The sequence below is a fragment of the Arachis stenosperma genome, chromosome 1 (assembly GCF_014773155.1).
Source record: "Arachis stenosperma cultivar V10309 chromosome 1, arast.V10309.gnm1.PFL2, whole genome shotgun sequence".
Lineage (NCBI taxonomy): Eukaryota > Viridiplantae > Streptophyta > Magnoliopsida > Fabales > Fabaceae > Arachis > Arachis stenosperma.
This window is the reverse complement of record NC_080377.1, coordinates 123,729,718-123,749,780: the sequence shown is the minus strand read 5'-3', so window position 1 is coordinate 123,749,780 and position 20,063 is coordinate 123,729,718. Positions and strand designations below refer to the sequence as shown.

The 20,063-nt window shown below is 27.4% G+C and overlaps 2 protein-coding genes and 1 non-coding gene across 3 annotated transcripts; all 3 read right to left on the bottom strand.

Moving 5' to 3' along the window:
* Positions 1–785: 785 nt before the first annotated feature.
* On the bottom strand, positions 786–5,145 carry LOC130941680 (probable serine/threonine-protein phosphatase 2A regulatory subunit B'' subunit TON2). Its single transcript, XM_057870249.1, has 12 exons — positions 4,830–5,145; positions 4,580–4,671; positions 4,243–4,305; positions 4,050–4,148; positions 3,461–3,619; positions 3,231–3,302; positions 2,956–3,088; positions 2,785–2,849; positions 2,469–2,544; positions 2,143–2,244; positions 1,659–1,851; positions 786–1,279 (listed from the first exon to the last, which is right to left on the bottom strand). Exons 1-12 carry the CDS (start codon positions 4,966–4,968, stop codon positions 1,042–1,044), a joined length of 1,431 nt encoding a protein of 476 aa, XP_057726232.1. The 5' UTR covers positions 4,969–5,145; the 3' UTR covers positions 786–1,041.
* LOC130954364 (small nucleolar RNA snoR104) lies at positions 1,364–1,481 on the bottom strand. Its single transcript, XR_009076288.1, has one exon. It is a non-coding gene; the product is annotated as a small nucleolar RNA snoR104 (small nucleolar RNA).
* Positions 5,146–16,827: 11,682 nt separating the features above from the next.
* On the bottom strand, positions 16,828–19,721 carry LOC130933613 (uncharacterized). The gene is made up of 7 exons (XM_057863239.1): positions 19,498–19,721; positions 18,958–19,279; positions 18,435–18,877; positions 18,086–18,174; positions 17,545–17,799; positions 17,386–17,469; positions 16,828–17,297 (listed from the first exon to the last, which is right to left on the bottom strand). The coding sequence occupies exons 1-7, from the start codon at positions 19,719–19,721 to the stop codon at positions 16,828–16,830; spliced, it is 1,887 nt and encodes a 628-aa protein (XP_057719222.1).
* Positions 19,722–20,063: the final 342 nt, after the last annotated feature.

Sequence of the window (20,063 nt, the reverse complement as noted above, 5' to 3'; positions counted from 1 at the left end):
ACCATTAATTGACCATCAATAGTGCTTTTAATGGTGTGAGATTACATCTAATGGTGAGAAATTACTCACTTTTCTTTTGATAGTTAAATGCTGACAAAAAAACACAAAAGTTGCTGGCCCCTAGACTTTTCCTTTAAAATAACATGAAAATTCAGGTGCAATCGACTTCACGTGAAGTTAATAACTGAAAACCGTTAGATGATTTGACTAAATTTTCAATTAACAATTTTCCTTTAAAATAACATGAAAATTCAGGTGCAATCGACTTCACGTGAAGTTAATAACTGAAAACCGTCAGATGATTTGACTAAATTTTCAATTAACAACTCTCAGCTATCAACTTTACATGAAGTCGACTGCCTGAGTTTCCACCTTTAAAATAATTTATTTATTAAAAAAATTCACTTGTTCTTATTTATGTAATTATCTTACATAGTTTTGTAAAGTAAATGTTTAAAATAATTTACATATATAATAAATTAGGATATAGTTAGTTGAAGCTGTTGTAACTTGTTTCAACTAATTATCATTGTTAAAATCGACAAAATTTTGCAAGTTTAAACCAACCCATCTGAGAATTTATATTTCTTTTGTAGATTCATAAATTTTTGGTATCTTTTCAATTCGGTCTGGTTTATTAATTGTCAATTGTATTCGAATGGTGGTTAGTTGTGCCTTTATCTTCATAATATTGCACACTTAAATAACACTTTAACAAAGATACTCCTTCCATTCACACAAAATTAGTTTATACTTTCTTTTTCCTATGAGAAAAGATACTCCAATAACTTCTAATCATGCGGGCCCATTATTAACATATAATCATATCAAGCATTTAGCTAAAGGAAATGTTCGAACTACACGCGGCTAGATACACTACTTTTAACGTTTTACATATAACACAACATGCAGATGAAGCAAAACTAATACACATCTAATGACTCAAAACACGAGCATTGGTTACATCCTGTGAGAATTCTAAGTTGAATGGGCATTAAGACGAGCAATATTCTGTTAGCAAGTGCCATGATGAACAATGGGTTATTCCTCCTCTGGCTCTTCTTCTTCCTGAAGTAGATTTTCTCTGTTGTCGTGAGCCCAGAAACCGCGCACATCGATGAGCATGCTGGCCACGGTTCCGCCCTGTTTGCAGGCCAGTAGATCAGCCAATGTAATCTTAAGGGGATCTGCCGGCTTAACCATATCCCACACTTCATCCCTCACATCTTCGATGCAAAGTTCGTAGTTGCCACCCTCAATCCATTTATGGTGCACATCCCTGTTTATAAATAAAAAGGGCCCTTTAGTAGGCAAAAACTGTCTCTAATAATGCCGGATCTCTTTAGGATCCATCTACTAACTAACTTGTTACTGTCTATTTGAAACTTGTAGGATCATCTCAAGTGCTACAAGCAGGAAACAACAGTAGTTTAATGTAGGAAGATTGTATCAGGCAACATCTCCCCATGTGGATGCTCCCCTTCTATTCTTCCAATATTAACATTACATACCATTATCTTGTAGATATTAGAAGTTTGAAAAACTTTGTATAAAGAAAACATTGCAAGCCAAAGTAGGACCAAAGAGTATAAGGAAAATGGCAAAAGATATATTGGTAAATGCTAAATAGACAGTATACCAACAGAATGACAGTTTACCTGAAAAGGGAGTGAATATCAGCTGTAGTTAGGTACCCCCTTCCTTGAAGATCAAGACACCGGAATAAGTATGTCAACCCCTCTGGAGTGTCTTTGTTTTCTAAAGCCAGAACAAAGTCCAAGAAACTCTCAAAACTCATCTCCCGGGCATTTCCACTACCACCCTTTCCTCGGCGAACATGTTCATCGAATACTGTAGGACAAGAATTTAACCATAAAAGTATGAGACAAAACATCAACAGAGAGTCCACAAGGCGTTGCTATCTAACAGTGAAATCATCAAAATGGGGGAAACAAAAGGATGCACTGTAGCATGGAGAACAGATAAGGGAGCGGAGCAAGAAGTGTCTTATTACCAATAGGAAATTTAAGTAAACGAGCAATTTAACATTACATGCAATAGTCAATAGATGTCAACCTACGAGGTAAATACCCCCAAAAAATTTACACCATAACAATTGCCAAATTGGAAACAATTTCTTACCTCTCTCGATAAAAATCTCTGTCAGAGTCCCATCTGCATATTCTCGAAGCTCCTGCTTGCTCAATGACCCACTTGCATCTTTATCAAGGGCAAGAAACATGTCTGCATATACAGATTTTTTTTCCAAAACGAGGAGAAAAAAAGTTGAAATAATGTCAACCTTAAATTATATTCTTCACAGCTCTAATTTATCAGGAAATTCAACCCTTAGATAGGGCCATAATATTTCAAATTTGAAAGACTACGCATGCAAATATCACGAAAGGCCACGTAGGTGAATAATGGAGCACGATGCGAGTCAGAACTAAGCTACACAAGAAACCCACCACAAATACGTTGAGCAGAAGTCAAAGAGAACCAGTTTTCAGCTTGTTCTGTGTCTGTGACTTCTTCTTCACTTTCCTGAAATAGATAAAAGCATAGTCAAAGCTTCGAATCAAAGCCTATCAGAATTGACCAAATTACAGCTCAGAAATGTTATTATAAGGGTGAACAAATCATGAGGGTGAACGTATAAAAGATGTGCACCAGATGGTACAGTGAAAATGAAACAGCAAGATAGAGAAAGAAAGAACATGAAATGAACATTAAGTGGTTTGGCTCTAACACAGATGGAAACTAAGAACTTCTCATGCAATCTACCTGGTGAAGCTCCATTAGTTCTTGGAGACAATTACTAAGCAACACTTTCTTGATGCAAGCTTTTCCTGTTTAAGGGAAACACATTATATAAGAGCTCTAAAATACTACTGGGTAAGAAAGTTAGCAATTAGTTGAAAATACATCAGGCAAATGTCAGTCAGACATGCAAACCTCGTCTATGAGGATCACAAAAGAAGAAAAACTTGTGTGCAGCAATACGACAATACATTTGAACAAAGGCTTCTGGCATATCACGTAATTGTGCCAAGTTGGGGATAAGACCTCGTATATATGCCTCCATTTCCTGTGGAGAATAGTAAATGACATTCAAGGTTAACCTAATCATCTTATATAAGAAACTGTTCAAGCTCATTGCTTCTCATGTTCATGTTAAGCACATGAAGAGCACGCTAAATAGGAAACCCAATAACAATAAGAATCCATACATGTGGCTGAAGGAAACCATCAGAGTCCTCATCGAGTTCACTCATATCTATTCTTGCCTGTGTAAGTGAAACCTGAATAGCCATAGCGATTAGGTAGCAAACATTAGACATCAGATAGATTCAAGGTACAAGCAAACAAAAGAAAAATAAATGTTAAGAAAGAAAGAAAAACCCAAGCCGCATCTATTTAAAAATGCCAATGAAATAATATAAGTTGACTGGTGACGTACTGTACGCATCACATAAAGGTAAAAGGGTAAAATGGCAATTCTTCCTTGTTCATCCTTCTCAAACTTCATGAAGTTTGAAGGGCTAAAAAAGCGTCGGCATTTTGGACCAATTTGTTCTGTACATACAGAGGCTATGTGGCAAAAGTCTTCATAATTCATCTATCAAACAAATTGAAATATTCATCAGGATTGCTGTAAAAAAACAGTACAAAGACAAAGAACTCAAAAAACCATTCAAGGAAAGGCATCATCCATGAAAAGTAAAGTCCAAGTTTGAGCTTAACAATAAGTGTCAACAAGTGTTATATCGCAAATGTAACAAGAAAAAGTATGTTGACATTGTTTTTATGAAACAAGCAAAAAACATATGTAATGTCAAGTAATATTTGTACAGATGTTAAGAGTTTATCATTAATCTTTTTTATATAACCACGGAGGGAGGGATCAGTTAAACCCATCCTACTCTAAAAGAAATAGTGGTGGCTCTAAGGATTTATCGTACTGCCCTATTCCCAGAGGATAAACCTAGGTGTAAATATAATCATATTTAAGAAATGGGGAAGCAAAGGCAGATGGGAAAGTGGTGCACCTTCTCAGCACCAGTAGCATCGTCTATTACACAATTTTCTCTTAAGCAAACCCACATTGCATCCAAATCATCAGCATTCAGTAAAAGATCTGATTGTTTCTGCTCAGTAAACAGGGAGAATGTCACCAACTGAGAAAAGTATCACAAGTTTAAGCAGATACAACCAATGAATAGGTTAACCAGAAAATTATACCTTCAGAAACCTGTACTTTGCCAATCGCTGTACTCTATGACTGATTGATCCTTCTTCGGGTTTCTGCATGAAGGCACATAAATTTTCAAGAATCATATTGAGGCTTTAAACAAATGCCATGTTAATCAAACTCCAGAGTTGAAACAAGAATGCCTATCCAGCTATCCTATATAATCTGTTAACGAAGATAAAATTACCTATGACTCTATGATGAGATACAACATGTAAGAGCTACTCTACATACCAGGGTACGAGTATTATGTATAAAATTTTAACTCAACAACAAAAAATACTATTATACTAGAATGAAGAAAGAAAAAGTAACGATTTCACATGCCTTCTTGTAGAAACTTGGAATCGTACCAGCTTCCGCGCTTTTCTTCTGCTTTTCTTTGAAAATGTCGAGCAAAATCCTCTTCGTTTCAAGCTCTGAAAAAGAGCAAGTTAGGGTTACAGATTAAGTGAAACCATAGTTCCAAATTCCAATACAATTCGAATTAATTGCTGAATCGAACAAAGAGATTGAGATAACAGAATGAAATTCTTCACTGAAAAGCTTAATGGAAAAAAAATAAAGGAATGCGAACCCATCAAGGCTTCGGATCCGAGGCCGGCACCGGATCCGATGAAACGGCGAAGGTTACGGACCCATAACATGGAGGAAGCGGGAGGGATTTTCCTCTGAGGGGGGTCATGGGCTTCGCCGTCGCTGGAGCCGCTGTACATGGCGGAGGGACACTCTGCTCCGATCTGATCTGACCTGATCTAAACTCAACCACCGACGTTACAAGTTTTACCACAAAAGCCCTCTTATTAGTTATTCCTTCGGTTCCTTTTCAGCTACATAAACATAATCATCATCACCGTATTAATTTGATTGATTATCCTCGTAAACCAGTTTTGACGTCAATTAAAAACTTTTTAAACCCTTTTCTAAACCGAGCTTTTCCTTCAACAAACCATGCAATATTGAGGTTTTTTTACTAAAACTAGTTTATGATGTCATTATTACGAACAGAATAAAAACACTGACGCTCTTTTTGGGCCATGGTTTATTGGGCTCAGAAGCATATATGGCCCAAGTTTCCTTCAAACAGTTAACGGTGTTTATTGGACCACTGGAATGCCATGGCCCATGAGTATGTCTTTAGAGCCATTTCTCGTTGACTCTTTTGTAATTTCAAATTGCTTACTTTGCATGACCAAAAAAAATAGTTGCTTTGGTTTTAAGGTGGGTTGAGTGGCCAACTCAAAATACTCTCTTTTGATAGATTAATTTTTTTCATTCCGTTTCTTTTAATTAAAATTTTAATATAAATATTAGAAAAATAAATTTTAAAAAAATATTATAAGATAAACGAATTTCTTTAAAAAAAACAAAGAGATTAATCTAGATTCTAATGTTTTAAAAATAATTTTTTTTTGGAATCTAATTTAAGGTTTTTTTAAAGATCAATTTAAATATTTACTCTTGTGATTTAGATCAATGTTAGATGGAGAATAGATCCTCTCTCCTATCTATGTTACATTTTACAACATCAATTTACAGAAAAAAAAAAAAAGAATAGTCATTCTCATCTTGAATCTGCATGGCTGCTACCAAAAGGGTAGACAATAGAACTAGTGTGAATCTCCACTTGAAGATTACAGTCTTATTAATTATCAAAAATATTATTCTTATACTAAAATTAGTCAATAATATATTTATGTATAAATATATGTATAATTTAATTTATTTTTAATATATATTTAAATTTTAATATATATTTTATACTGTGGCTGATTTTAGTATACACGTAGTATAACTGATTTATTATACACCAAATAATTATTGACTGTGCAGCACTGAATTTGTAAGAAGATATAGAGGATGGTGTACGACAGTAAGACTAACATGCATGCATTGTTGTATCTGATCTGAATCGGTAATGAAGATTCGGTTTCACTGTTTGCCATCATGATCATCATTTCATATTCGATCTTGATCCTGCAGATTAAACTACTGCACTGTACCAATCAGATTGCGCGCCGGATATTCATCTTCCTTACTACCACGCACGTCCGTACCCTACACATCAAATGAAAATAAATAATTAAACGCTGAAATTAAAACTCATGCATTTGTATTTTTACCTGAAGTTATTAGTTAAAAATTGTAAAAAATTTGATATATTTAATTTATTATTTAATAATTTTTAACTAATAACTTCACATGAATATAACTGTATATAAAATTATAAATATTCACGCATATATATTATCAATACATGCATTTCACCTTGAGTTAGCATGCAGTGGTAACACAAAGAAACAAAGACTAACCTTGAATATATATATATATATATAGCCATAAAATTACAAATTCAATTATATATAATTATTTTTTTATTTTATTGTTTTATTAATTTTTTTATTTTAAAAGATATTTTCCTATTTATAAGAAAGGATTGAGATGTTATTAATTATTAATATCTAATAAATGGTAAAAATACTATTTATATACTAAAATTAGTTACTAATATAAAATTATTATTTATTATACAAAATATATATATAATTTAATTTATTTTTAACATATATTTTGTATTTTAATATATATTTTATGTTAATTGTTAATTTTAATAGCTGATTTTAGTGTACAATTGATATAATTGGATAAATTATTAAGGTATTTAAAGATCGATTATACTACATGTATATCAAAATTAGTCACTAATATAAAATATATATTGATATAAATATATAGTAAAAATAAATTAAATTACATATATTTATATATAAATACATTAATAAATTTTTTATTGAAAGATAAATGTTCTCACTAATTTAGAGTTATACCAGGCAAGTAATTAGTAGAAAGTCAAATGGACTATGTATTTATTTAATACTTTGCTTAATTCAAAACATACTTCTTCTCATATCATTGTTTCCTTGTACAAGGACAATGTCATATCAAAGTATTATTGACCCGTTGAGACCAGTTGTAAATGGATATTAATTTAGTAATCATGAAAATGATTCCAAAAATTATAACTAATCAATAATGTTCATATATTCATTATTATACTCATACAGTTAATAAAATGGTATTGCTATAACTTTGTAATGCTATTTGTACATTAAAGTAAGCCACTAAAATCAGCTATTAATATATTTGTATATAAATATATATGTAGTTTAATTTATTTTTAATATATATTTATATTTCAGTATATATTTTATACTCATGATTGATTTTGGTGTACATATAGCATAACTTTTAATTAATTAACGAGAAAATTTGATTTTTTTTCTCTAAGAGATCGATGTTAAAATGATATTTTCTTCCCTTCTATTTATAAAATATACATTTTCTTCTTTTATAATTTTTAAAAAAATCTATTTTTAATCCATTTTAAATTTTTTGTATTAATTAATAATATTAATTTTATCTATTTTTCAAAAATAAATAAATTATTTTTTACAAAAATATTCTTTAACAAAAATTTTATTTTTTGTCATTAAATTTTACTTATTAAAATATCCTTTAATAAATTATTTTTTATTGATTAAATTGTATTTACCAAAATATTTTTTAAAAAATTTAATAATTAAATTATTTTTTTAAGATATCCTTCAATAATCTTTTAATTATTAAATTATATTTTTACTAAAATTTTCGTTAACAATTATTTTTATATTTTACTATTAATTTTTCGATATCAATATATATTATTTTAATATTAAATAAAAAAATCTTAGTAAGATTATTTTTCGATATCAATATATATTAATTTTTATACATATTAACAGTGGTGAGATTTTTTATTTAATGTTAAAATAATATATATTGATATCGAAAAATTAATAATAAAATATAAAAATAATTATTGACGAAATTTTTGGTAAAATCACAATTTAATAATTAAAAAATTATTGAAGAATATCTTAAAAAAATAATTTAAATATTAATTCTTTTAAAAAATATATTGGTAAAAATATAATTTAATTAATAAAAAATAAATTATTAAAGAATATTTTAATAAGCAAAATTTAATGATCAAAAAATAAAATTTTTGTTAAAAGATATTTTTGTAAAAAAAATTATTTTTTTTTGAAAAATGGAGAAATTTAACATTAGTTAATACAAAAAATTTAAAATAGATTAAATAAAAAAATTTTTAGAAGTTATAAAAAAATAAAATATATATTTTATAAACAAAGAGAAAGAAAGTATCATTTTAACATCTCTTAAAAAAAAAGAGTAGAATTTTCTCTTAATTAATTAATTTGTGTTCATCCCTATTCCACAAGTGTTGAAGAAAATTCAAGGCTATATATAGTTATGTTGAGTGAAATTTTTTATGAATCCAAATCCAATAAAATCGATCTTCTACTGTATATACACCCTGCATGCTTTTGAGTACATGTGCCTAAACCTAAAGTTTCTTTATATTTGCTTTTTTCCTACTATAGGTAGCTGATATTTTTTGTTTTCTCGTCAATAAAAATAAAAAATAAAAACATAAACCATCTTCAATACCAACTATAGATCCATATCTATGTTGTAACAAAAACAATCCTTACTGCTATAATCACATAATTGTCAAGTCTTGTTCATCACTTTTTTTTAACATTATTTTAATTTCTTTTATTGACAAGTTGTGAACTTTTTTTTAATATTAAATTTATATTGGTGTAATTCATCAAAATATCTAAAAAATTGTATTTAACGTCATTGTGAAAATATACAAAACGTTAATGCCATTTTCAACTTTTTTTAATTAAAAAATATAAAAAACATCAAAACATCAATGACGTTTTCCTATTTCCAATTTAAAAAAATTACCCCATGCAAAATGATTCTACCGTTTTTTGAAAAATATATATTTTTTACTTTCTAAATAAAAACGACATTGCCGTTTTGTATTTAACAAATTTAAAAATTATTTTTACTTACGAAACATCTTGTGTTTTTTAAACATAAAAAATTATCCCATACAAGAGTAAAATTTACATACACTAAAATATTTGGTCACATCACACAATTTGTTCCAATATAAAAAAATCAGCCACAAATTATTGTTTTTAACTCTGTATATATATATATATATATTCTCATGTATAAAATATGTTTTGCAAACTCAATTATTATTATTGAATACAAATTAAAAGCTTATTTTCCTCGAAGAAATTCAATTCGAGCGTTTATTGCCATTTTCTATCTTTATTTTTTTTATAATTTTTTTCGGTCTAATAACAGGTTAAATTATGTTGTGATAAACTGAAACACTAATTTAACAAAACGTATTATGTCAATATTTAATTTATCAATCAGTACTTAAAATAAATTATTTTAATTTTACTAAATCAAAATTAAAAGCAAAATTTTATAAAACAAAAAAAAATATTTCAAAAGGACAAAAAATTTGTATATTATTTATTTTTATTGAAAAAAAAAAGTTGTCTATATTTGTGACTAATCACATGGCTCTTATCATACCACTTTGACCAAAGCAATAATAATTCATGAATCATAATAATATAATGTCACTGCCAGGTACCATTGTGATGGTCACGAACGCAGACACAGCAAACTTTAGAAAAGAAGATAGTATTAATTAAATACTAATAATAATTAATTAATTAATTAATTAAAACAAAAAACATCATCTTGTTTTGTGAACCTTTGATTGCGACGGAAGGACAAAACTAAGGTGATATATATACGATTTAGTATATTAAAATTATTAATTAAAAAATTATAGAATTTATGTAGAACTTAAAATGTTAATATATTTATTGAAATAAAACATTTAGTAATAATTTATTGTATACTCGTAAAATATATAATATAAGGTTAAGCAAAAAAGGTAACACGGGACGATCTAGTATGAAGTTAACTAATTAATAAAGTGCTTACCAAAAAACATTAGTCACACAAACACTTTGATTATAATTAGTGTCTAATTTCCGTCAAAATCCCCTCCTAAAAAACATGCTTATCTTTTCTCCCTAAATCCCGGACGACCTTTAACAACAGCTAAAAAGTGTGTGCCAGTTTTGGAGAATGTGCAAAATTCCATTCTGATCATAAAAGTTACATGCTAAAAACCAACTTAGATAAAATAAAATAAAAAGGATTTATCTATTACGTCAAGATTATAAAATAATTTTTTTTATTAAAAATATAAAAAAACTTAAATTTTTAATGTATTTATTTTATATTTATTAAATAAAAATATTTAAAAATTTTTATTAGTAATAAATTTATCATGTGCCCTTAATTAAATCTAAATAAAAATAATTATTCATACTATAATATACATTAACATAACTTGAACTAAATCAGTTAAACTAATTTAGGCTAGTCGAATGATAAAATTATTCGTCTGCTTAAATAAGTGTTGGAGTTAAAATTTTACTTTATGTATATAATAATATATGATTAATAACAAATTGTTAAATAAAATTTAAGTTCATGATAAATTAATTTTTAATCTATCAAATTAAAAGTTACGATGGAAAATAAAAAAAAAATAACTTGGACTTGAGAAAGAGTGAGAGATGAGAGAAGGGCAAAATATGATAACTCATAAGAGCTATCTTAATTTCTTTGTGGTGTTGTCTGGCCATTATGGAAGAAACACATCTACTTTTAGGGATATATCTAATTTGCCTTGTCAAAATCTACTACTTTGCCAACCCAACTTCAAAGTCACATCTTTTGAGATGTGTCTTTGACTAACCTTTCTTATTTCTAAATGCTGATATATGTTCCAAAACATTCCATATATAAAAAATAAAATAAAATAATACATCCTATTTTTAATTAAAAAATATTAAGAGACTACTATTTTTAGAAAAAAAAATACTAGTATTGGTTTAAATGTATGGTAAAAAAATATATTGATTTCTTGATATATATTTTTCTTTTTTAATTGACCATAATTATTTGTATGACAATATATATCTGTCTAATTTTTCCATTACTCACATCACAACTAAAAATTTCATTTCTCCTTGTATTGACCTATCAAAGGAATATTACATTATTTTATGTAACGTAATTAAAGAATTTAATTTTTATATACTAACAATACTAAAATTTTGTACAATTGTCAATACAATTTATGTGTTTAAATAATTTTTTAAATAATAAATTTAAAAATTAATTATTTATATCAATATGGTAACTTAATTTGATAGTAGTAACACAATTAGGAATAAAGTAGTCATTTTTAGTGTGTATAAATAACAATTTTAAATTACAATTGAATTACTTACTTTCCTCCAAATTAAAAATCAAAATGAAAAGAAAGAGGGGAAAAGCTCTCACATTATGCTCATTTTTTTTAATTTGTTGTTTTAATTTTTGTTATTATTTATGGTATTTTTTATTTGATAGATCAATAGCTAATTCGTTGCGAAATTAAGTTTTGTTTAAAGATTTATCGTTAATCAATAAATTATTATATATATAAAATTAAATTTAAATTTTTAATATTTATTTAAATAAACAAATGAACTCATCGATCCATCGAAATTAGTTGTTTAATTTGTTGTTAATGATATCGTTCTTGGCATCTTATATTTAACCCATTGAAAATGGGGCCCAAATGGAGCTAACATAGTGACTTTCTGCTGCTTGAAATATTGAGTGGAAGAGTCAAAGTTCTTGGATTCAAAACCAATCAATACTTAGGAGAAAACAAATGATTAATTCTAAACAAATGCGTGCAATTTTTGTTTTTGGTACATAGAACAAATGCAGTTTCTATATTATGCATGCGACATCTCTCATTCGAATGCTTTTCACTTGCATTGTTTATGGAGTTTGGTGGGACCAAGACTCTCTCTCCCAGAAGAAAAAAAAGGTTTTAGTCGGTGAAAATATTATATTAAATTTACTATATATATATACCTCTTAAATTAAATTATTCAAGCATAATATATATATACTAAAAATTAGTTATTAAATTAATTATTTATATAAAATATATATTAAAAATAAATTAAATAATATATATAATTAATAATTAATTTAGTAATTAATTTTTAATTTAATAATTTATCATTCTTTCTATATTCAAAATTTTAATATATCTAATATAAAAACTATATTTTGATGTATCTATTATTTTATATGCATTAAAATATTTAAAATAACAAATAATCACTACTCAATTCTTTCAGTATAATTAAATTTAGTCTCTCAAATAGTATTGTTAGAAGTCAAATTTTCTCTGAAACAATATATTTATATATGCCATGTTTATGTGTGTGCTTTTTTTTATTTCTTATTTTTAAATATGATTTTACAACTTGATTTGTTTATATAATTAAAAGCAAACTGAAAATTGATATCAAAAAATTATTATGTTAGCAACGAAAAAATTGAAAACTGTTTTTTTTTTATTTAAAATATATTTTATTTTAAAACTCTATAACTAAATATATATCTTAAACATACATGTTAAAATTATTATTAATAAAAAATATTAAACTTTTACAAACTATTAATTTATAACTATAAATCTATAATATATATCTTTTCTACCCATGTTAGCTAAATTCTTATTTTAAAAAGTTAAAACAAAAACTCCCAATATCTAGTCAAAATTACTTGTGTGGCACTAGGAAATATGCTTACAAACAACAAAACGGCTTGACTAATTATGATTAGTGTTTTTTGCTATTTCCAAAGCTACATTATAGGCATGTGATTTCAGACCAATCAAAGGGACCAAAATTATATATATACTTTCCTTAAAAATAATCCCCATTATGCATTCTATTTGCAAAGGTTCCTTTATTTAAACTTTTCCATTGCCCTTTTGACTAGAGCCTTTTTCTGATGGCTTTTTGGAAAATGACCCCTCTCATTATCATTTTTTTTTTTGGAATTTGCTCAAAGGTGATTTACCTCAAAGTCAATTTTACTCGGAGCAACATGTATGTACTTTCATATATGTAGAATTTTGTGTCATTATTAGGCGCCATTTTTTCAACTAGGAGTTAACATTCATAATAAGGCTATTTAGACTTAAATTTGATAAAAAAAATTTAAAAGATATTTGTATTTTTTTTAAAATATAAATATCATATTTTATATTCGGTAAATTAAAAAATCACATTTTTGTATTCATAATTTTGAAAGCCTAAGAATATTATTAAAAGCATATAAAGATATATTTTTTAAAATTAATTTGTACTTATTAAAAATTAAAAAATCTAATATAATTCATGTATATTAATAAATATTCATATTTATCTTTAATTAATTAATTAAGTATTGATGTCAAATTTTATTTACGGTCAAAATTTTTCTTCTATTTATATTTATTATGATCATTTTAAATTTTAAAAAATATTTTATTAAATATAATAATTATTATTTTTATTTATTAAAATTTATTTTTAATTTAATTTACCAAACATAAATAGTATCATTTAAAAAAAAATATTTAACTATCTTATGCACTAAACACACGTTTTAAGAGTATAATAAAAAAATTATTTTTTATGTATTTAATATACCAGAAATGTAAAAAATATATAATTTTAATAACTTTTAACAAAAAAAATTATAATATTCTTAAGATGTATATTTAAGATATGAATTAACAAAATTATTAAAAAAAATTATATTTTAAAAGTCAATTTTAATAAGGTATTAATAAAAATTAGAGATTAATATATAGTTCAGCAAAACACAAACTTATTATGTACTATACATATGAAAAGATTATGCCATTTAAGATATAATTTATTGGTATTGTATATTATATATTCACCAAAAGATAATTAAATATTTGGTCAATTTTATGATATTTTTTGTTTGGTACTTAATTTTGGTCTAAATTATTTTTTATAATAACTTTAAAATATTTAATTTTTTAAATTTTATACTTTTAAATTTAAAATTAATTATTTAACCTATTTTAATAATTAAACAATATTTTTTAAGCACCATAGCACATACCTAAATATTTTTACCGTGATATAAGATAAAGAGTAGAATCATGTTTTGATTTGTCCCTGTCGTTCCTTATTATCTTGGTCTTCCTTCCAACACAAACCACTACAAAGTTGACATGTCCAAACTTCAAAGCACAACCAAAATAGCATATTTATTTTAGTCTCAGTAGTGTGCTTCCTTATAATAATGCAATTTCAGAACTCAGTAACCAAAATTAGAATTCTTTGTATTAAATGTTTACATACATAAAGGTCCACACTCAGTTTTCACTGTATAGATTAACCAACTATATTTCTAGACACACACAATAAAATAAAATGTTTTTCTAATTTATATGTGTTTTTGGCATGGGGGACCGCATTATATTAACACATGGCGTCATCAATAATATTTAAAAAGTAATAAAACATCAATCAAAACTGTTTAAATTTATTTTATTTAATATTTATTAATAATTAATAAATACTAAATAAAATAAATTTAAGTTTAATAATGTTGCCTTGCACGCTTATTGCCTGAACCTGCAGATATATAATCATAACAAGCCACTTTAATTAGCATACTAATCAGCTATGACCATGGTCAACTGCCATGATCATTTTGCCACAAATCAAATTTAGGATCATGTATACCAAAATTAATTAGGTGGAGTGGATGATGATTATTATTATAGAGGATATAATGATATCATATTAAATTTAAGGATACTTTTTAAATGTGGTCGAAATTATATACCCACCGTAAGTATAATAAGTATGTGCCAGTTAATAATTATGCAATTGATTGGCTTAATTTTAGTTAATGAGATGTACATAGTAATTTAAGAGTATTAGTAATTTTTTTTACGATATTTTTTTATTCAGACCAATGACTAATTTATTATGACTTAAGTTTATTTAGAATTTGTTTAAAAATTTATAAATTAAAAAAATTGTTTTTGGAACAAATAAAAGAAAATGACTTAATTTTTTTTGAGAATTTTATTATTTTTTTTTTCGTTTACAAATCAGACAAAAAAAATCTAATTTTAAAATTAATTCTCACACCAAACAAACTCAATATGTCAAATATAAAAAATATTTCTATTTATATATTTAAAAAAAATAAATGTTTAATAAAATAATTTTGTAAGGACAAAATTATAAAAGAAATTTTTTTAAACTCATAAAAATTATTATAAACTAAAGAATTAAATTTCATTCTATTAATACAATAAAGTCATTTTAAATCATGGAATTGAATCTTAAATAAAAATGAATTCTATTTTTAAAAGAAAAAAAATCTTTTCTCATATTTAAATAGTCGCTACAAGAAAAACACTGAATACTGTCGGATTTAGCGTCACATATTATCGTTGGCTTTATCAACAAATTTATAGATAGTTTTGAAATGAAATTCGTTTGGTCAAATTGTTACAGGTGGATTTTCGTTTTCGACAATAAATTCGCCGGTAATACTTGGAGAGAAAATAGGCACGAAATTTAGCGTGGGATTTACCGTCAAAAAATTCATTTTAGTGAAACGTTACATTTGGTCAAAAAATTCATTTTAGTGAAACGTTACATTTGGTGACCTACAATGAGTTACTGTCGGATTTATCCGCGGATAAATCTAACGATAACAAACCCTAAAATTCAAAGCGCGAACCCTCTCCCCTTTCATTTCAAAATTTTCTCTCTCTCTCTCTCTCTCTCTCTCTAACCGCCTCCTTTCCCCGCCGTCTGCCTCTCCTGTCGCTGCCTCCTCTGCCCCCTCACTTAAACCAGCTCGTTCCTCCTCTCCCTTCCGTTAGCCGCGACTCCCTCTTTCCCTTTGTTTGTTTGCCGCCATCGCAATCCAGTACCATCGCCGTTGCTGTCCAGCACCGACGTGATTCCCACTTTCTCTCTGTTCTTCTTCCTCTGTTCGCCCCTCAGGTTCCATGGTTTATCTTTTTCCTTGTTTAAGTTAATTTAGGATTAGTTATATGTTAATTTAGGATTTAGAATTTGATTATTATATGCTAATTTAGAGTTTAGGGTTACTTTAGGATTTAGTTATCATATGCTAATTTAAGATTTAGGATGAAGTTAATTTAGGATTTAGGAATTAGTTATATGTAACTATATGATTTAAAATTTGATTATTATATGCTAATTTAGAGTTTATAGTTAAAGTTAATTTAAGATTTAGGATTTGGTTATCATCTGCTAATTTAGAATTTAGGATAAAGTTAATTTAAAAATTAAGAATTAGTTATATGTTAATTTAAGTTTAAAAAAAAAGTGCAAGATGCTTGAATTTTAAAGTAGGAAATGTACCAAAAAAATATTACAAACCTTACGTTGATATAATATAGTTAGTTATAAATGCAGTATTTAGGTCCAGTTTGGGTAAATAACTTAAATAAGTTCTTTTGGAAAAAGAGCTTAAAGTATAAGGACTTTTATTAATAGTAGCTTATAAATAAGTTATTTTGTGTTTGAATTTTTAACTATAAAAGTACTTATTTTAAAGTTTTAGCGTTTGGATAAATAACTCAAAAAATACAATTTTTTAATACAAGAGAATGGATATTAAAATAACGATGATAACAAATAATTTCCATTATTGAAGGTTGATTTTACATAACCAAATCACTAAGATTACAATCGATCAGGCAATTGATTCTTTATTTGTTCTCTAATTAGTTCCATTTTTCTAACACTTTCAGCATTCGGTTCTTCCCACATAATATCATTAGAAACTGGTTCTTCTACTTCACCTTCACCTTCACCCATAAGATTAAAATTTTCATGAAATTCTTCAAATTGTTCATCACTTGTGTCATTTCGTCGAATAAAATTGTGTAAAGTCATACAAGCACCAATAATTCTAACTTGTGTGTCTAAGGAAAACGATGGCATGGCACCTAAGATTTTCCATCTTGCTTTACAACATCCAAATGAGCGTTCAATTGTACATCTAAGGCTAGAATGGTAATAGTTGAATACTTCATTTCTTCCTCTTGCTCTAGGACCCAATCTAAAATGTGGAAGATGGTATCTGTGACCTTTATAAGGACCTAAGAACCCCATAAAACACGGATAGCCAGAATCTACCAAGTAGTACTTATCTAGCAAAAATTTAGTGCACCACAAATCAGTTAATAAAAATAAAGAGTTTAATCTAATATAAATAATATCAATCTCAAATATGCTAACCTTTAGGAGGAAGAGGGAAATGAAGACTCTGTCTACGCACAGCTTGATTGAAAATTTTAGTATCATGTGCAGATCCCTCCCAACCTGCCCATACAAATGTGAAACACATGTTAAAATCACATACTGCCATCACATTTGTAGTTGTAATCCCTTTTCTACCAAAGTATGGAATTTTCTTATCGGCAGGAACAACAACAGGTATATGAGTTCCATCTATTGCACCAATACAATTTTTAAAATATGGATAATATCTTTCATCATTTTTAATTTCCACTGGAGTATCTGTAAATTGTGGATCAGTTGGTTGAATAATATGTTGAGCAAGCTTGCAAACAGCATCCAATACATAATGAAATTGTCTAGAAATAGTTTCTCCTGAATGTTGGAATCTCTCTTCTGCATTACGTATTGAGCCTGGTTGTCCAATGATATATAAAAATATACCTACTTGTTCATGAATTCCAATCCCTTTTGTTGTCTTCAGATTGTAAGTATTTTGTAAAACATCACAGAGATGAAGGAACACAAGCTTTTTCATCCTAAATTGCTGGTAGCAACGAATAGGATGCCCATTTAAAAGTTCATTTACCCAACTACTTCCTGTCAACCTTGAAGTTCTTCGTGGATTTTTTCACAACGTACTTTAGAAAATAATCAACACAAGTTGCGATTGTTATTAAAGTCATTGTCTTCTTCTTACGTTTGGCTGCGACCTTTTGTTTGTTTTCAAATTCTTCGTCTGACACATTTGTATTTGATATCAAACTTTCAGTTGAGCTGTTAGATATCCTGTTATACAAATATTTTAAACTAATATCAAATAAATACTAGTTCACGTATTAAATATAAAATAGCAAATAATCATAGAAAATAATTAAAAAATATCATCATAGAAAATATTTTTTGAACAACACATAAATATATTAAAAAGAGACATTCTAGCAAAAAAAAAAATTTAAGATCCAGACACATCTGCTAAACAATGAGTCTTCAACCAACCAAGTTGTAAGGCAGAATCTTCTAACCCCATAAAAATCTCTCTATTTGACCTTTTTGCCATTAGTCTTGTAGCTATAAAAAATATATCACTCCCAACTTCTAGTCCAGGTAATTGTTTGAGAACAGCTAAACAAGTAGATATACTTGGTACGTTATTTCTATGAGCTATTTCGTTGGCCTTTTCTTCTTCAAACACATTAATTATACGTTCTAGTTGAGTTGAAAGTTGAGAGGCTCCATACCCTTTTCCAACCTTTCTTCTCTTTTGTCTCATTGCACTAGAAGGCGTTGATTCATCATTTAACTCATCTTCTAAACCTTCTTCCTCATTACCATTATCTTCGTCATTATATCTATTATTATAACTATCATTTATATCTTCAGAAGGTGCCCATGCACCTACACCAGTAGCTACAACATCTTCAAAAAGGAACTCCATTTTATCAAGATGTTTTGGACCTTCTTCTCTAAATTTTGCCACATCAGAATTTTCCTATGAGACCACAAAATGACAATTAAAAATCTCTCGATAAAATTCATATTTCTGAGATAGTTTTAAAAAATGCAACATACCTGAATCTTAGCATCCCACCAATCATCACTTGCTTGTATGGTCTTCTTAATAGGATCCCAACCAAGACCGGTCTCTTTTCCTTTTAGTTTAGCCCATAGTCCCCATTCTCTTTTCATAGCCTCCCACTTGTTTTTAAATTGTTTAGACTCATAATTTAAACCAGTCTCTTTCAAAAATTTTGTTTTTAAATTTGCCCAACCAACTTTGTTAAAATGTGTTCCAGGTCTATTTCCAGCCACCATCTCTTTTTTACATATTTTTATGAATATAACAGTATTTCGTTTATTCCAATCAGCTTTAAATTTTCTTCCGGACTTGCCACTTTCATAAATTTGTTGGGGAAGAACATAAAAAAAAGAAAATTATAAAACTAATTATATAGATAATAGCAAGTTGTATAAAAATAAAATCACATATAAAAAATAAAATTAAAATCACATGTAAAAAAATAAAATTAAAAATGAGATTTCATAGTATACAAAATGTTCAATACAAATTTAATAATAAAAATATAATGATAAAAGGATAAAAAAAAATACCTGGAAGGAATATATGCTGGTTCAGATGGAACGAAAGATGATGGTGAAGGGTCAATCCTTCCAACAAATGAATCATTACGTGAAAATGGTGGTGGAGGGCCAACACTTCCAGTAGATGGAACATTGCGTGAAGATGATGGTGGAAGGTCAATACTTCTAGAAGATGGAACCTTGCGTGAAAATGGTGGTGGAGGGCCAGTATTTCCAGCAGAAACAGGAAACATTTTTTTCACGGAATCAAAAATGAAAGTAGATTTTTTTCTTTTGAAATCAATTTTTTTTCACGGAAGTAATAAAATGACTTATGAAGAAGGAGATAAGTCATCTATTTCTACTTCTTTCAAAAGTTATAAATTAACTTTTCGGGAAGTCAAAAGTTCTTCTTTAAAATGGTGCCAAACACACTTATCATAACTTTTCATAATTCAAAAGTCAAAAAAAGTAGCTTTTGGCACTTCCCAAATGGACTCTTAATAGTAATAAGAATTAACTCTAAAACTTGTTAAATTTGTAAGTTGAGTATTTTTTTACTTCTTATTCAACCTCAAGAACTAATTAACCTTACT